At 34.2% G+C, this 18,572-nt stretch overlaps 2 protein-coding genes across 5 annotated transcripts; one reads left to right on the top strand and one right to left on the bottom strand.

Annotated features, from left to right (window-relative positions):
* Positions 1 to 1,730: 1,730 nt before the first annotated feature.
* On the bottom strand, positions 1,731 to 7,319 carry LOC145618233 (uncharacterized). The gene is made up of 4 exons (XM_081673005.1): positions 7,222 to 7,319; positions 6,914 to 7,091; positions 4,521 to 4,678; positions 1,731 to 1,977 (listed from the first exon to the last, which is right to left on the bottom strand). Exons 2-4 carry the CDS (start codon positions 7,074 to 7,076, stop codon positions 1,870 to 1,872), a joined length of 429 nt encoding a protein of 142 aa, XP_081529131.1. The 5' UTR covers positions 7,077 to 7,091; positions 7,222 to 7,319; the 3' UTR covers positions 1,731 to 1,869.
* A 2,369-nt stretch (positions 7,320 to 9,688) lies between these two features.
* On the top strand, positions 9,689 to 17,346 carry LOC145616584 (uncharacterized). 4 transcript variants are annotated; one of them, XM_081671337.1, is made up of 13 exons: positions 9,689 to 9,843; positions 9,947 to 9,998; positions 10,853 to 10,942; positions 11,681 to 11,758; positions 11,906 to 11,980; positions 12,494 to 12,546; positions 12,830 to 12,980; positions 13,743 to 13,853; positions 14,572 to 14,698; positions 14,920 to 15,020; positions 15,502 to 15,640; positions 16,784 to 16,836; positions 16,962 to 17,346. In XM_081671337.1, exons 1-13 carry the CDS (start codon positions 9,734 to 9,736, stop codon positions 17,070 to 17,072), a joined length of 1,251 nt encoding a protein of 416 aa, XP_081527463.1. In that variant the 5' UTR covers positions 9,689 to 9,733; the 3' UTR covers positions 17,073 to 17,346. The 4 variants fall into 4 exon arrangements, with proteins under 4 accessions (XP_081527463.1, XP_081527462.1, XP_081527461.1 ...); XM_081671336.1 differs by having other exon boundaries at positions 9,947 to 10,001; positions 14,923 to 15,020; XM_081671335.1 differs by having other exon boundaries at positions 9,947 to 10,001.
* Positions 17,347 to 18,572: the final 1,226 nt, after the last annotated feature.

The following is an 18,572-nucleotide window of genomic DNA, read 5'->3' as shown; positions in this document are numbered from 1 at the left end:
TGGATGAAAGAAATTACAAGATAAAACAGTAATTGACAACTAACAAAATGTAGGGATTGATGTAGATGTAGCACACCACTAGTCCACTACAACCTTACATTTTAGATTTTTGATTATTAATTTACTCGTAATTATTTTAAAAGTCTCCTTAGAACGTTCTAATTACTCATAACTACATAAGTATTATTTTAGGTTTTACGTGCACTTGATATTGGATGCAAAATCTATTGTTACCATTTTGGACTGCTATTCATAATTCCATATTGTATTTACCAATAAGTGGTTCTTAATTGTTTTTTACACTTGTCAATGCATAGTTTCTATAATGAATATCTCTGGTCATCAATATGTCAAAATAACAAAAATAATACTCTGATTTTTTTCTTAGAAAAATACTCTACATATCGAGATGAAGTTAAATCGCCAAATATAGGGAAAGTAAAATACTCAAATGTGAATTGTGCAAAAATCAAATCATTGCAAATAAAAATAAACAGAGCAAATATATGCAACGTATGTATCCAACAAACAAATGACATCAAATTCAATAATACATCGAATTAACAATGACATAGTAACACGAATATGTCTACTACAACAAACTTCACAATTACTCGTAGGTAATCTTTCTGTTTATTTTTAAAGGTAAGAAGAAAGAGAATCAGTTGCGGTGAGAGATGAAGAAACTCCCTCAAATGAGTCCCGTGAGATTTAATCTCTATACCAGGAGGTGTGGTAAATACCTACCCCACAACCTCAACCTCGGGTATCTAACTAAATATACGACAACATTATAGGCATAAATAATAATTAAAGGATTCATTTCCCTCAAAAGGGTACAAGGACAAACTAGCCATTTATACCTAAACTCTCAATTTTGTTGCTACATCCAATAATTTCCAAGTTGGGCATAATTATTGACTACACAAGTCAAACAATTTGACTAAAATGGATCAAACAACTGTAGATACATCACACATGCAAGAGGTGGCATACGCAGAAAAGAGTAGCACGCAAATTCATGCATCCGTACACATCATTACACGAATACCAAAGTCACATGTGCACAGAGTTGCTCCAAGTGTTCCATGCAACTCAACTTGAGTTAGATCTGTGTACTTCAACTATTCACACACGAGAATGTACATACAGTAACATTCAGAAATGTTGTTTACTCACTAGTCACAACTTCCTCTGTTCGAAACTAGTTGTCACGTGATCAGTGAAATTTAATCAAACTAGCAACATGACAATTAAATCCTTTGGAAGAAGTAACTGAGGTTTGTGTAGATCATCAACATCTAAGATTCAGATGGCATAAAATGGGAAATCAGTACACGAGCACATGCAGAAATTGTGGTGTTCAGCCACCAAGAGAAACAAAAAGAGACAGCTATAGGGGCAGAATCAGTTAGCTGTCATGACAGCCATGTTCAAGCCACCCGAAAGACGTAGGTTCCTCTTACCATCTCCGAAGATGGCTCACAACTCCCTCAAGCATAAAGGATATACAGAACCCCACAATTTTAATGGTATATCTAGATGTAATTTTTTCACGGACTCTTACCCAACCCCACCCCCTCCCAATAGTCCCAAATGTGTCACGTGAATTTGGGAGGATGTAAAATTACATCCAGATGTACTATGGACAACTGATAAAAAAAACCTCGCATTTATATATTGATAATTAAGAGAAAAAAATGTTACAAAGATGGAAAAACCTAGGGGAGTGAAAAATAAAATTGGCATTCATTAATGAACTCCAAAACTATTATTAGAGGCAAAAAATTCAATTCCACTGATCAATTTTATGTCAATTTTTTTTTCTTAGGGGTTGGGGGAAGAAGGTGAAAGAGTGACCAGGACATATTAAAGGGCATTTATCATCCTTTTCATCTCGGCAGATCTGCGGGGATCCGGATCTTCGATGGCCCTCTCTGTCAGCACATGTTTGATCCGACACATGGACTTTTTTACCTGCACTCAAATGAAGGTTAAATTATTAGTGACAAGTAAAATGCAGAAATTGCAATCTTGTGAAATATAATGTTGTATGGTGGGTGTTTAACGATAAAAATACAGAAAAAGAAAGTTCCACATACAGACACTAGTACAGCACATAATAAGGACATACTGAAAGTAAAAACACTATAGTGAAAAGGATAGACCAAGAGGCCCTAGAAAAGAATCCTAGTAAAGATTTTAAAGTCTCAAATAAAAATTATAGACAAGAGAATAGCAATCTAACAATAATTAGGTTTTCATATCACATGTGAAGTCTTGCATACATCAATAGAGCACAAAGCAAAATATTAGGTGACAATATTCAAGGAGCACACATTGAATGGCTTCAACAATATAATTACACCATTCTTGCAAAAGATGCAATGACAAGTAAAACAATAGTCCCCTGTCCAGAAATAATGGTCATTATATTTATTAAAAATTGTCACATTTTATCTAATATGGAACTAGATTCTATGGAGTGATGGAGATAGGAATATTGGATGGAGAGGAGGCAACTACTATAAAGGGTATTTACTATTTAGTGAATTCAAGAAGAAATTCAACCATGTAAAAAGCACAAAGAATATTAAAATATTGTCACGTTTAAAATTTCCCTCCTACTCTCGTAGGCAGCAAAGAAAATGTAGAAATACCAAAATGTTGCAAAGCAATAAATAGCCTAAGGCTAATGATATTAATGGTAACATTCTATGCTAATCCATGTGAGGTATAAAAGCTTACTGTGAAGCATTGAGCAGATTATTCTCACCTTTTTCTTAGGAGGATTTTTAAAGAACGAGAATATTAGAAGTTTGGATACTGTCGGGTGGATTAACATTAAATGTGGCTGCTAGCAACTAACTGAACTTATGCCCAGCCCCTAATTAACATTTTCCTTCAATGGCCTCAAGAATCATTGAGTTTGTAAGCCATACACATGCTCTCAGTGTTCATCAATTTATGTTATGTGCAAACCCAATTTTATGCAATTTAAAACTTTCTTCTATGGCCTAGAAAGAGTACAGGACTGAACCTAATTTTAAAATGCAAATCACAACTGGTTAGCGTCTGCAACTCTGCACAGCTGATCCCTACAACTGAAAACCCACCACACTATCATGATTTCATGAAAGAATTCACACTAAAAGACAACAGGTTTTAACACTAAGACAGTGGGACAAAGGAAGAACATGACAGATAGTTTATACACTTAAATATAATTGTAACCTTAGTAGCGCCATGCCATCATGTGATGTTAAGAAAAAGAAATAGAGAAAAAAAAAAAAACCCACGTACAAGGCCCAAAAGTCCAAAACAGAATGGAACCATGCAGATCTTCCCAATACATTAAGCAAGGATACTTTAAATGCTGGTAGCTTACAAGGTTATTTTAACATTTAATGGTACTCAAGTCTTTAGGAGACGGTCTCCCGACAGTTAAGACTAGTTAGGCATCTTAGTTATAAAAAGCACGCTTTGCACTAGGAAGTCTAGCCGCGAGACAAAATGCATTGGCCCTGTAAGGCATAGCACATTATAGAAGGCAAACGCCTCACCACATCAAGAAATAAATAATTATAAAAAAAAATACATAAAAAAAAAGACCAAAATTAATTAAAATTAAATCCTAAGTAGCCTTCAAGAGGCAAATTCAAGTAAAGAACTTCAATTTATTGCATGAATATACTACTAAATGCCTTATATTCACCACCAAAAAAAAAAAAACAAAAAAAAAAACAAAAAAAAAAACAAATCAGTAACGTATCACAAGTTGGGAAGTGATAGGTGAATTAGTTGTTGCTGGTTTTGAAGAAGTTACCGGCTAGACTTCTCTAGATTTTGTTGTTGGCACTATCTGCCCCAGTGGTCATCTCCTGTTAAATGTATTTAAATTAGTTCATTTTACATTTGTACTCTTCTGAAAGTTATCTCTCTCTTGTTCTTTGATCTCCTCCTGTTCCCTCTTACCCATCACCAAATTAGTAGAAAATAAAACAACCACGTACAAAGCCTAAAAGTCCAAAACAGAATTTACCTATAAAACTTTTTTTACAAAAAAAAAAAGGAAAGAAAAAGTGTTCCTCAAATGCGAAAGAATTAGCCTCAGTACGACTTGTGGCTTTTAAATCCAATGACTATATATTTAGATTCCTATGAGCTCTAACACCCAATCACCACAGGATCTATGCTACATTTTAATTATGGTTGCATTAACAGCTCACTTACACACAAGCTGATATAGCGGCTGATTCCACTTAATCAAACCTATGAAAATTCTCGTGTCTACATCTTTCTTAAAATAATCCTTGGCAGAAACAGGACAACAAAACCACAGTCACACATCAGTAAAAGCGTATTGCCAGATGTATGTTCACAAAAAATACCCAAAATAGCATTGGCTTTGACTCCTAGTTTCCAAACTAGTAACATCAGATTAAGTAGGAGAATTTCTTTGCTTAAACTAGGAAGTCACTTTCACATCAAGATTATCACAAGAGTTTGGCCATAATTACCTTTGATATACGTTCAGGATTAGGAAATCGCAGGTTTTGAGCATTGAGCATCTGCCTCTGTGTCATTAGCATATTTCTCTCCTTCAACAGTACATACCAAAGTTTATGGAGATCATCCCAAGACTTGAGGCGCAATTCAGAAGCTTTCCAACCACGTCCTAAGATCCATTCATGATTTACTTCAGTCAGATATCATCCAAGTAAGCACTATTTACTCACAAATACAATTTAAATACAAATACAGATCACTTTGTGACTCACAAAGTTTAAATAATACCAAGAGGATAATCAAGTAATTAGTTCTGTAGAGAAACATTACGGTGGCATATGGTTGCAGTCCATTCAGTGCCAGATAGGAAAGAAACCATAATTTCCTAACAATCTATCAATTATAAAAGTTTGTACTTTTGTTATCCATGGAGAACTCTATTCCCCTTGATTAGAACCCTACTCAAACCTCACCACCAACCTCCCACCCTCGGCACATAGAATGAGGGAGATCACAGAATTGCTGGTTTGATTGAGCCAACACTCAGTACCAACTTTTGATCTCAGCCATCAACCATGAAGCCCAGCTACTGCCAGGACTTATACTACAAAAACCATCTCATCAACATAGTCCAAAAGCTAAGGAGGTGCCAAATATAGTATTTCTATGGATAGATGAAATCACAGAGGACTAGAGGAGCCAATTTCAATTCAGCTGGCATTGGAGGAGAGGTGGGGAAAGTTTGCACTTATCTTGCAAGAAGAAGTGAAAAACAGGGCCATGGAAACTACATTGGGGCACCAACAAGGATAAACAAGCTTGCTGATGGTGGGTGAATCCTCCATTAAGACCATTCTTAACTGTCAATATGTCATTAAGCTCCACAACATTACTTCTTTCATTACTTCATCTTTCTTTATCTTTGTCGAAAAATATATTTGTCTAAAGGTTCAATGTCATGCATGGAATACTGATTAGGGCATACAAAATGATGATTTGTTTCCAAAATGATTGAAGCCAAGGTTGTACAAAGTAGGATTACACATTAATTGAAATTATTGAGTATGTATTTCTGTCACTAAATAGTTGTACCATTATAACGCGTTCAAGCCTAAGCGAGTAAGGGCCAACCCCCTTTACACTAGCAAAATCCCACAAACCTAATCTTGGCAGTTGTATAAGCAGACCGAATTCCATGAAGAGGAACTTAATAAAAGTAATTTTATCTCACCCCACAGCAGACAAACTGCAAGTGAATTAAATATAAAATGGGAACCAACCATTACCCCGTATTAGAGATGACTACATCATGAATTAGCTTTCTCTGGCCTCAACTAGGATCAGTCAGCTACATTGAAGTGCTTTTTTATTCTTAACAGAATCACAAATGGGGGAGAGGTTGCTTTTTATAGATTTTTTTTGCACAAGATAGGAGGTGATCAACGGGTACAGTACTTCTTGAGATCTGAAGGAGTCAATTCCAGTACTTCAGTGTTGTTTCACAGTCTTAAACGGTTGCATAGAGCAAGCTAGCTTTAAGAAAAACCTCTTGAAGTCTAAAAGTGAGATGTTCTCGTTTTAAGACGAGATAATAGTTAGCAAAAATCAATAGTCTAATGAAGCTAAGTGAAGTGCCAAACTGCCAATGGACAGCTTTAAATAGTTTGGGATGCATCACTTCAACGGTTCTACCCACAAAAAATATAATTGCTTGTTTTACAACTTATAAGGAAATATTCTCATATGAATATTCTGAGATAGATCACTTCTCTAGTAAACGCTGTATGAGATACAAGTTCACATCTCTAAATGGATTAAATCTCTAATGTCATTTCACAATAAAACATCATTTCAATTATAGCAATTGAAGCTCATAAACAAAGTCTCCCCATCCCCACCCGGATAAAAAAGCAAGAGCATTATATATGTTCATGATTCTAAACAAATGCAGACACAAGCATACCAGCACACTCTCATCTATCTATCAGAGACAAATAAATAAAAACCATTAACCACAGACCAAAGTATTTGTCATTATTGTCAATCGTCGAGGTTTTACGGATCCAACTGTGAAAATTGCATGCCATGTCATACCCTTCTCACAAATTCAAGCATTTTTCCATTTATCCAAACACACTAATGACATACATCATCAAATTAAACAAACCCATTCAGTATTTTTGTTCAAGCAATTATCAACTAAACAACAAGCAGTGTTTCTACATTTAACAATCAACAACAAAATACCAAGTCAACATAGTTAGCCAAAACCTCAAATTACAAAAAACCAACTTTGTCAAAAATCAAATGGGTCATCTTCTCATTATCATATATCATAATACAATCAAAATTACAAGAAATTAATTAATAGTAAATTATAAAAACGGGGGAAAATTAAACGCACCATAAACAACACGTTTATCATCATCAGTTGATCTATCAACCTCAAAGAACTGCTCAAGAGGATTACGCACTGATGTTGAAGCAGCAGCTGCTCCACCTGCACTTGTATGTTCGTATCTTGCAGCTGCCGAAAAAATTCTCCCACCAATTTTTCGCAGAAACATTTTCGAAGATAAACCCTAATTACAGATTGTAATGCAACGAATTCAGCAACTTTTTTAAATTGAAAAAAATTGAGAAAATGAAGATAATTAGAAGAAAATGTGAAGAATGTTCGAGTACGTGAGAGAGAGAAAAAGAGAAGTTTACCGGCGGACGGCGGTGTTGACGGCGGTGACGGCGGGAAGTGAGAATGAAAAGAGGAGTTTTAGTGAGAGAGTGGGAAATTAACACGATTGCGGCTTCATATTTTTATTTCATGTCTGTTTATGTTTTGTGTTTTTTTTTTTTTGGTTTTTTTTTCTTTTTTTTTTTTTTTTTTTTTTTGGAAATTGATAAAATTAATTTTTGAAAATTGATATGAAAATGGTGATAAAGAAAGGTTAAAAAAAAAAAAGGTAAAATTATACTCATTGACACCAATTTTAGATCATGTTGCTAATATTAACACCAACTTGTATCCCTCGTTGAATTGACACTAAGGGCTTGTTCTTAGTTTAGTTTGGTTCAGTTCTGCTTTAATCAGTTCAGTTTATTCCGGTTTAGTTCAGCTCCAACCAATCTAGTTCATTTAGTTTCTAATTTCAGCTCAGTTTAGTTTAGAACAGGCCCTAACTTCCCGTCCAAAAAATATATATAAAATAAAATTAAAGGAAAAAAATTGACACTAAATTGCTAAAAAATAAATAAAAATTGACACAAAGGCATTAAACACTCGGGTATACACCATATCAATCATTTGTATATTTTTTTTTCCTTAATGATAATAAGAGGATTTGAACCCCAAACCACTTACAACAAAATTGACTCTTTAGCCATCTAAGCTAATTATCAAACACGTTATAATTATGAAAAAGAAATATATTTAACTTTAAACCATATGGTTTAATTATTACAAAAAAAATACACATATTTATTTCCTACTTCATTCTTTATTCCCTACTTCGTACTCCGCACATTAAAAAGCGTTCCTAAACCTCTTATTACACATATTACTATTTAACCATCTAAGCCAATATCAACTATGTTATTTGTATAAAAAAAAAATTCATATAAGTGCAAACCACAAGGTACAATAAAAAAATAAAAAAAAAACTTTAAATGACAATTGCAGTTTTGAAAAGCCTTCTAAAAAATTTATTGATTGTACGTCTACAACAGTAGCAACTCGGGGCAAAGCCCGGGGTCACTCACTAGTGAATGTTGAAAGGGAGTTTTATGTTTTTATGTGGGTTTAAAGTTAAGTAGAAGTGTAGAACGGTTATTTGATGTCATTTATGTCAATCTTATTATTTTTGTAACAAGTTGGTGTCAATCCAACGAGTAATATAAGTTGGTGTCAATAATTATAAAATACCACAAAGCTGGTGTCAATCAGAGTAATTTTGCCAAAAAAAAAAAGAAAAAAACTTATTTTATGAGAAGATAGTGAATTTTTTTTTTTTTTTTTTTTTTTGACAAAGAAGATAGTGAAATTATGGTGAAAGGAAAGTGTAATTTGAAATTGTTTGAAAGAGTTGCATTGTATTGGATTTTTTTAATTTTAAAATATAATTTGGGAAAAACTTGGAAAATCTGAGGATAAACAAAATATTTTAAACATATAGCTATTGCAAAATTTGATGGTTACGTATTATATAAGGTTAAGTATAAGGTCGCTAAGGAGAATTGTGATATGAAATTGAAATCAAAATAGAACTCTCATATTGAACAAAGGGAGTCATCAAATGCTAACATGCCTATAAGGAGGGAGGAGTTTGCCAAAGTATCTCTTCATTGGAGAAATAACATATTATCAACAAGAGGTGGTATACTGCCATACTGATATTAAGAAAATAGTGTATATCTTTAACCATAGTCATAATATCACCCCATAACCAAGCAAAGGTGGAGTTGGTGGGGAACTCACCTTATGATTTTGATGTCACGAGTTCGAGCCCCACCAACTACAAAATGATTGGGAGTAGAGGGATTCTCTTACCTCCCCCCTCCAAGGAACCTCCATGTTAATTATCCTCTAACAAGAATAAAAGAAGGAAAAAAAAAACATGACTTGTACTTGAATTTTCTTTAGAGGGAGCATAATATTACAATTTCCAAAAGAATTATCGGACTTAGGAGGAATATCTTAATTTCATTTTAGCGGTATGCTTCCCGAAAAATTGACTCATTTAATATATTTGTAATTCAAGATACTCCTTATTGTTTAAGGTGCTATAAAGTTCAAGTAACTCACAAACTCTGGCAAAATATTGTCCATATATGTGTACTATAAATTACAAAAGCATATACTCCCTCCATCTTTAAATAATAAAAAATTGTAAAAAGCAAAAGTAGTAGAGTAATTAGAGGAGAGAGAATATGGAATTAATAAAATATGATAGTTGTTGGGTTCATTAGGTGAGAGAAATGAATTAAATATTGTAAAAGCTTTCCAAATAAGGAAATGGAGAAAGTATTGAAAAACGGCCGAAAACAAAAAGTGGAGCAAGTACTTAAAAACGAAGGGAGTATCGATACGAATTTAGCAGGACTCGACAAGATCTGAGGCAGAATGTTAGGTGAGCATCCGTACCCGTAAAAACAAATAGGAGTCAACTGGGCATCAACAGCATCATCCTCATTCACAGTCAATCAACAACACACTGTCTGTAAACTAAAAATGCTGTCAACTTCCAATTTCATCTCTCCCCAACAATGTCCAACTCCATTTCCATCTTCTTCTTCTTCATTTCTTCGTTTCCATTTTTCTCTCCCCTCAAAAATTACCAGGTTTTTAAATTTCTTTTCCCCCTTTTGCATTTATCTCAACTTTTATCAAAACGCCTTTCATTTTACATTAATCACTGATTTTTTTTTTTTTTTTTTTTGGCAGGATCATGATGTCTGCTCATTCTTCAAATTCTCCGCTTCCTGATGATCGCATCGTAGTGAGACCCTTTTGTTATTTTCCTATTGTTTATTAAAAATTTGATTTTTTTTAATTATTATTATTATATATTTTTTTTATGTAATGGTTGAGGCTCAATATTACAAACTCATACTGGTTAATATTGATAATTGTTAGTATACTCTATTCGGATTTAATTGTCACATTGTTAATTCAACTTAAGTTATTATAGATAGTGGTGCAATTTCATCAATGATTCAAAATTCATCCTAAATCATTTGAAAAATCTTTTAATAACAATTGTCACCTCACTTATGATTTTGGAAAATTCTCTTTGTTTTGTAAATTAGATACTTAGATGTGATGATATGGAGTCATAATCTAAAAATAACAAATATAACTAGTAGGCTCATGCAATGGATTGATATATAAAAAAACTAGTTCGTGGGTGTAAGACTTAAGAGTTAAGGTTCTAAGAGTAGAAGGCAACTTAAGTTCGTAGCTAGGTTGGGAAGGAGTCGCAACATCGTCTACAAAACAAGGAATTTCCACAAGCATAAGCAAGAGAATAATGATGTTATTGGTGGATTTTTCAAGATGATTTTGAGGCATGGATGGGGTTGCTTCAATCTTTGCATACACATACTTAAACTATGTAGTAGTTACTTTTCAATATACATAAAAAAACCAACTATTTGAGGTTCTGATTTGTTTTGGTTGCATTAAAGGGTTTCTTGAAGATTTTGAAAATAGTTTATCAAAAGGTACTGCTGTACTAGGAGTCATAGGAGGTGACAAGGAAAATATCACAAATAAAAGGCTTTAGATTAGTGAAAACGGAATATGAATCCATGGCTATTATTAAAATGATGCAATTGCGGCTTATGGCAGGTGGGGTGTGGGGGTGCAACAATGGACTATCTGTTAATGGTGGATGGCTTCCCTAAGCCTGATGAAAAGATCAGAGGCACTTCCTCCAAGGTACATTATTGTGTATGACCCAAATGATTTGTTAATTTGTTCTTAGTATACTGATTTAGATCATTAAAACATATATATTTCAAAGTTCAATGATAATTGTTTAATTACATCCGTGCAAGTTCTATTTTTAAAGACTAAGTAGAAGATATATTTATAATGTTTGGATGATGTGTGATGAGACACGGACGTTTAAATGATGATATGAACAAATTGAATTGATTAGATTAAGTTGTTGAAGGAAGTTGGGATAATATTGGAAGTGGGATAAGTGGTAAAATCAAAGGCGGAGGAGGAGGGGTTGGGAATGGAAGAGCTGAAGATGTTGACATGTCGGATAACTCTATCATGCATACGAAACAGCGTATAACTAGCTACTGGCCATCTTTAGAACACATTGCCTTTTAAAGTAGTTTTTAAGACACAAACATGCAAGTGGACATGAGACAGTGCCATCTTTCCATTTAGCACACTGTCGCTCCAAACTAGTATTCGACAGTAGATCGTCATTTTGTGGGTCTATTGCGCTAGACTATTATATGATGTGAGAAATGTGGACTTCAGACTTGGGGAGGGGGGTCTAACTCTATTTCCAGGGAAAAAAAAAGGAAGTAGAATAAACTTGATCCTCAAAGTTTATGGTTCTTCATTTATGTCAAGTGAGACATCTTATAAATAACTTCTGCATTGAAATTTGGTAATTTAGTTATTAGTAGACCTTATAATATTACATTTTTGTAGGTTCAAGGGGGCGGCAATGTTGGCAATGCTTTGACTTGTGCTGCTCGTTTGGGGTTACGGCCTAGAATAATTGCCAAGGTCAAGGTCTTCCTGTGTTGTAGCTAAAAATTTCTTCTTCTTTTGTGACTTTCAATAAAAATTGGGAACCTAGAACTCGAGATATATTTAATTCAAATGAAGAACTCCTGAAAATTTGTTGGTTTATGTACCTTAATTGCTTATTAGGTTGCTGAAGATGCTGAAGGAAGAGGCATACTAGAAGAGCTTGAAGCTGATGGTGTGGACACTTCTTTTATTATGGTGATTACTTGCTTTTTGTAACTGTAGATGCTCCGGTTTAGATATTAGGAGATTAAAGGTATAAATTAGGGAGTTTATAAGCAAGTGCTTTATTACTTGCAAATGTGATTCTGCTAGCTTCAGTCGGAACTCTGGTTGAAAAGTATGTGAATTCTTTTAGGCCTCAAAAGAAGTGTATTTACTTTTAAAAGGTATTTCTCACTACTATTATCTTAAACTAAATAGTAGCCCTGTAGATAAATTTGCATTCTTTGTTGGATATAAGGCAATTCCCACGAGAAATCTGCAATAAATTGATGTTAGGGGAAATTCCCACGAGAAATCCTATATTCTTCCATGATGCTAAACTGCTCAAACTATGATAATTCATTGTAGAATCATCAACAGTTGTCTGACAATTGTATCACCTTTATGTTCAATATCATTTCTATGCCTTTACTCTCTATCATAAATGTTACATTTTCTTATGTGTCAAAGAGTCGTATTTTAAGAAATATTCATTCACCTATGCAGGTTTCTGAGGAGGGTCGTTCTATGTACAGTTATGTGATTGTTGACAGTAAGATGTGAGATTTCTGTTTAAAATATTTGCATCTTTAGTCAATTTCTCTTGAACCATGACCATGAATATTATTTTTGATTTCTCATTCATATTTTTCTATTTATGCTTCTTGCCCATTGTTTATTTTCCCCCTAAGTTTATCGTCATCCTCATTTTGTCTTTCAATTGCACAGTTTAATTTGAATCTCATTTTTTGCTTTTGTTATTGTCATAATTCCACCTTGACTCATGATTGAACGTTAGCTTTTTCAAATGCGTTGAATTTATACTTATTGTGATGCTTCTAGGAAAACCCGGACTGCTATATACTATCCAGGATATCCTCCCATGACACCTGCTGACTTTTCCGGCTCTAGTTTATCTTCTGCTTTAGATGGTGCCAACCTTGTGTATTTTGATGGACTCTCACTTAAAACGGCTTCAGCTGTGGCAATAGAGGTAAATATCTTGTATTTTTCTTTAATTTTCTCTTTGCTTAGTTTCCTCTCATTTGTCTGTTTAGTATATGTGCTTAAGTCAGAGATATACTGTCATTCTCATCCTTACATTTCTTATAATACTTTTGCCTATTGCAGCACTCCATACTCCATAGAGGCTGGTATTGTAAACCTAAATACTCTGTAAATTTGTTTGCCTAATTTTCTTGGTGCAGTGGCTTACCATATTTTTGTATAACGTTGTGCTCTGGTGTCCAGATTCTAATATAGCGATAAGAGACTACCTATTATTACTATTACTTACGTTTATGTTAGGCCTTGAGTTCTAGAATATCTTAGTCAAAGATAATCCTTAATTTTGTAAGGCACTTATATGAAGATACTGTGGGTTCACCAGCTGCTCACTTTTAATGACTCAAAGCAAATTCATCTTAAATGATAATGCATATGGGTTGGGCACTTGGTAATGGTAGGTTGGTAGCAATGAAAATGTTCCTAACATATATGTATAAAGATACAGCGATGCCTGCATATTTGAATACATGTTTATTTTCATACATAACTTGTTGTCAACTCGATGTCCTGTAAACATCTTGTCTTATTTTCAGTTTTGTTTTCAATTTTTCATGTAGTGTCGTGATCTCTCTTTCTCTCTCTCTTTCACACACACACATACTCGCTTGCTCTTTCTCATGATTCCTCCTGAAGGTTCTGGCAATGAGGTGGATGGTTTTACTGATGTTGCTGTGAGTTTCTGTTGCAGGCACGTCGTAGAGGTATTCCAATTCTGGTTGATGCAGAAATGGGAGAAGAAGGGTTTGATAATCTTTTAAAAATGTCAGACTATGCTGTTTGCTCAGCAAAATATCCTCAGGTAAGACTAGCTTTACCACTTACCACAGTTGCAGCTTCTCTCCTTTGTCCTGCTGAAGATGAACTCCTTTTTACCTTTCTTAGAATTGTAACAAATGACTAACTGAGAGAGCTAGAGTGAGTGATGTAATAGATAATATTGAAACGAATTACTAGGGCAGACATTCCTGTGTCTTACACATGGAATGCTAAAAAAGGTCTTGAATAATCAAGAGTTAAGATATTTTTGTTTCCTTTAGTTGGGAAGAGAGAATTGGGATTAAATTAGAGACGAGAGCATAATTTCTCCCCTTTTATTATTAATGTGGGCCGAGGAGTACGAACTTTACCCATTGCTGCATATTTATTTGGATTCAGTAATTATGTGCTGCTTTAAGGATTTGATGCTTTACATTGATCAGGTTTATTGGCATCTCTCATTGCCGCTTTGATATGTGAAGAAATAAGGGTACTTGTAGAGCTTGAATAGTGTTCTGTTCTTGTAATTTGCACATTGTACTGAACTGTATTATATTATCTGAGGCCTTTTTGGTTACGTTTCCTCCTAAATATCCTCATTCTTCTCCAAAATGTTGATGCATTCTTGCTTCTACCGTAAAACAATTTGACCATCAATGTCTCACTGGAGTTTCACTCTCTTTTATGAAACATTATCATTCGTAAACTCTATCTTGACACTATATGAATAACACACTGCTTTGCTGCTCTTGCTGTGATAGGCTTGGACAAATGCACCATCTATGGCAACTGCACTTGTTTCTATGCTAATAAGATTGCCATCATTGAAATTTGTGATTGTTACCCTTGGTGAAGAGGGGTGCATAATGCTACAGAGAAGTCATAAAGGTGAGGAATACAAGAGTCACTTGCTACTGTTTCCCTTCATAGCATTACAAATATATATATATATTGGTATCCATATGTATGTTTACAATCTTGATCTAGTCACTATCTAGATGCATGAGCTGTATGCTGTGTTTAAGAAGATTATTTTTGCTTGCAAATGTGTTAATTAAATTGAATATGCATACGGTGTCATGGATACCTCATTGAATTTCTCTCTGCAGCAGATGATGCTCAGTTAGAAGAAATGAATGCGGACCAATGTTTAGCATCACTAAACAAGAAAAAAGACAGCCGTAAAACTTATCCAACATGTATTTCATCGGTTAGTTTTTGTCTTCTGATATGTGTTTACATTGTACTTCTTATTATCAACCAATTTTTTGCTTTTTTTTTTTTGTATCATTAAAGAAAGGGATTGGATTTTACAAATTAGGTTGTTTTATGGACCATGGTTTAGGGTTATCCTTATCTGGAAAATCAATATACTGATGATGTCATTAGTTGCCATGTTTTGTCTGTTAAGTTAGTTCAGCGTTATCTTTATTATTATTATTATCGCGCCGATGCTTCTTGAGATTGGTGGAAAGCATTGATTTTGGTGTAAAGTATCATGTTCATCTTTACCTTTCGAGTAATTTTTAAGTTAATCTTGAGCTGAAGAGCTGTATATTGAACAGAGAACCTGATGGTATTGCCATGACATTGTCCTTTTCACTAGAGAACTACAGTTTTACTGCTTCACTCTCATGTTTGATACTTATATTTTCTTTTTCTGTTTGTATGCATTCTGCTTCGCCTCCCAGCCGGTTTTAAAGCTGGAAGCACCTGGACTTGGAACACTGAGTGGAAGGTTGCTAGTGGGAACAGCTGAGAGAATACCACACCTGGAGCTAGTTGATACAACGGGAGCTGGTGACGCTTTCATTGGAGCAGTTCTTTATGGTATGTTAAATAATAGATCTCTTGCGTAGTATTTGAGAAACTTATATGCTGATGGATATGTCATTTAGAAGATGAAAACCAACCTTTAGAACTGCTCCAAGAAACAAGACAGTAAATATGAGAGAAAAGTTGGAGGAGAGCAGATGCTCTGAAAGACTGAAACTCTTGAAAAAATTGTTCAATTCTTCATCTCTTATCTCTCATGCCTGCCTTAAACTGCTTGAAAAGCTATGCAACTTTCTTTGCTTTTGTGATCTATTTTTTATTATGAAGTAATATCTTGGCCTATGAAAATGATTCATTAGTAGCGTAAACCAGTATGCCACATTGGTTCTTACTTCCTAGTTAAAACAAAATGGTGCAGAAGAAGGCAATCTGTATCCTTCTTCTTGTATCCATCATAAGAAACAGACTGACTAATATTTGGAAGACCTTGTGACTGCTAAATAAGTGCACATGTGAATAATGTTCAAGATTCTTGTATCACTTTTCTTCGTATAAAAAATCGGAAGGCATTTGCGAATATTTTGCATTAGGTGTTTCTCTCGTAAGGAGGGCCTCCTAATGTTTCTTTTTTCCTAGCATTAAAAAAAAAAGTGTTGTTGGCTGCAAGCTTGTCAAGTTGTCAGCCTTGAAAATTGAACAATGTTCCTCACCTCATTTTTGTAGGTATGCTATAACCTAAATTTTGGGGAGAAAAAAAAAAAAAATCCTATTTGCGATAGTCAACTACATTTAACTCTTCCCTTGTTTAGTCTCACCGAGTTAAGGCAAACTTTGCATGAACAACTGGATTAATATCTGTTGAAGAAGGCTTTATTGGGTTTTGCATATACATATTAACTGGCTTGATCTTAGAAACTTGATGTTTAAGGTAAGTTGCCTGAAATGGTCTTTCCCTGCAATTCAGCAATTCTGATACCAAAATCGCTTGCTTTGGAGTTTGGGCTAGTTAAGCTAAATATCCGTAGCTATATATTTTGTCTGGAGTAGGATTGCACTATATAATCAACACCCATCTTGCTTTAGGTTGTGGCTCTATAGTATGATTATCAGTGTGCTCTGTAGATTAATGTTTCTGAAATATGTAATGTCTTACCCCAATTAAGTACAATCAAGTTACTAAATTGTTTTTGTTTGTAGCTCTGTGTACAGATATGCTCCCCGAGAAAATGCTGCCATTCGCTGCTCAAGTGGTGAGTGGCACTTCCATCGGTCCATACTAATTTTGTAGTTAGGATTACTAGGTAGGGTTTGTCATTGTATTTTTGTTGAGAAGAAAAGTGTATGTTATGACTCTGCTTGAGTGGTATCATCACAGGCAGCTGGCTGTTGCCGAGCATTTGGAGCTCGGACAGGTCTTCCACATATTACAGAGCCACGCCTGCAACCCTTCCTAGATCAGAATCCAAGTACATCACCAGCACAATGAAATATAACTTCAGGCCTTCAACCAATTCCCTTAACAGTTGGTTTGCAATACCTGCCCTGCACCTTTTGTATATTTTGCTTGTTAAAGCTAAGCACGGTTAGTATGTATGTATGTACATTCCTCCCAAATCATCCTGGCTAGGTTGTAAATTTTTCAAGACTATGTATTGGATACATAAATACTTTGTAATGTTGTATATTGATGATCAATAGGGTCATGTTCAATTTTAAAGGGAAATACATCAGGGTTTGTTGTTTTTATGCTCAAGCGAAGTCATAAGAAGTCACTTTGTACTGTTTTTCTGGTATGTTCTTATACATTATACTAGTGATTTTTTCGGTTCAATTGAAGCCTTTCCCTATTATGATTTACATGCCTTTCTAGATGCATTATGAATTTATGAAGGTGTTTGATCCTTTTAGGGTTATTAATCAATTAATCGATCAAAGGCTTAATCTCATAAGTGGGTTTAGGGTTTGTAAGGAGATTATTAATTATAAATTCGGTTATTTTATAAGTCGTGGTGCTTTGCTTGGATCAACCATGATCTGACGTGGGCCATGTATTTGGGTTAACCAGGTCATATAATGTGGCTGACCAAGGTCCAAGGGTAGTAGTCTACGACGGCATATAGGATCGTTCTCCATAACCTATTTATCTAACAAATAAATAGGGTTATGTTTATACTCAATCAGTTTTAGTGTTACAATATATATTGAGAGCAATACTACCATAATAATTACTTCCACCCTAGTTTTGGAGTCACGCTTGAGGTTCTTGATTTCCAAGAAATACGACGCTTAAGGGAAAACACGCGTCAAAGGTATTACATCTATAAGTCCCTACACATATATAATTTTTATGCTTTGATCGAGTTTGCAAAGATTTATCATTGAATAATTTTCACTTACACAATGAAATTACACATTGCTAGTATGTTTAATGGCGGACAATTATGTTGTGCACATAACTTAGTTGTACTGAAACATTAAATACTCTAATGTAATTTAGGGTTTTAGGGGATATGGTAAATTTGTAGAATTGTAGTACTTCGTATATATCAGCTGCAAAATATTAGCAATCAATTTCTTGTTTGACTTTGGTATTCTGAAGTTAGATGCTAATTGAATTAATTAATATTTCGTATGAATCAATTTGATTGATAATTTAAACAAACATGCTAAATTAATATGGCAAGGTTTAATTAATTAGGATATTAATTTCAGGAGATGTGTTTTGCTAGATGTGTATATCTATTTTACGAGTTGTATATTAGGGATAGTTTTGTTAAAAAAAAACTACTCCCTCCGTCCCTAAATTACATTCCTCTTTGGAAATTTACACGGGAATTAAGGAGGGAAGAATAAGACAAATAACAATAATTAGATAATGTGATGGGAAGTACAAAGATAGATTAGTTATTACTCATGACATGTCATCAATCCTTGCAAAAAAAAAAGGACCAATCACATGCTCCTAATTGAAAATTTTTAACCAATC

Source organism: Chenopodium album, chromosome 26 (genome assembly GCF_948465745.1).
Source record: "Chenopodium album chromosome 26, dcCheAlbu1.1, whole genome shotgun sequence".
Classification (NCBI taxonomy): Eukaryota; Viridiplantae; Streptophyta; class Magnoliopsida; order Caryophyllales; family Amaranthaceae; genus Chenopodium; species Chenopodium album.
This window is presented reverse-complemented; position numbering and strand designations above follow the sequence as displayed.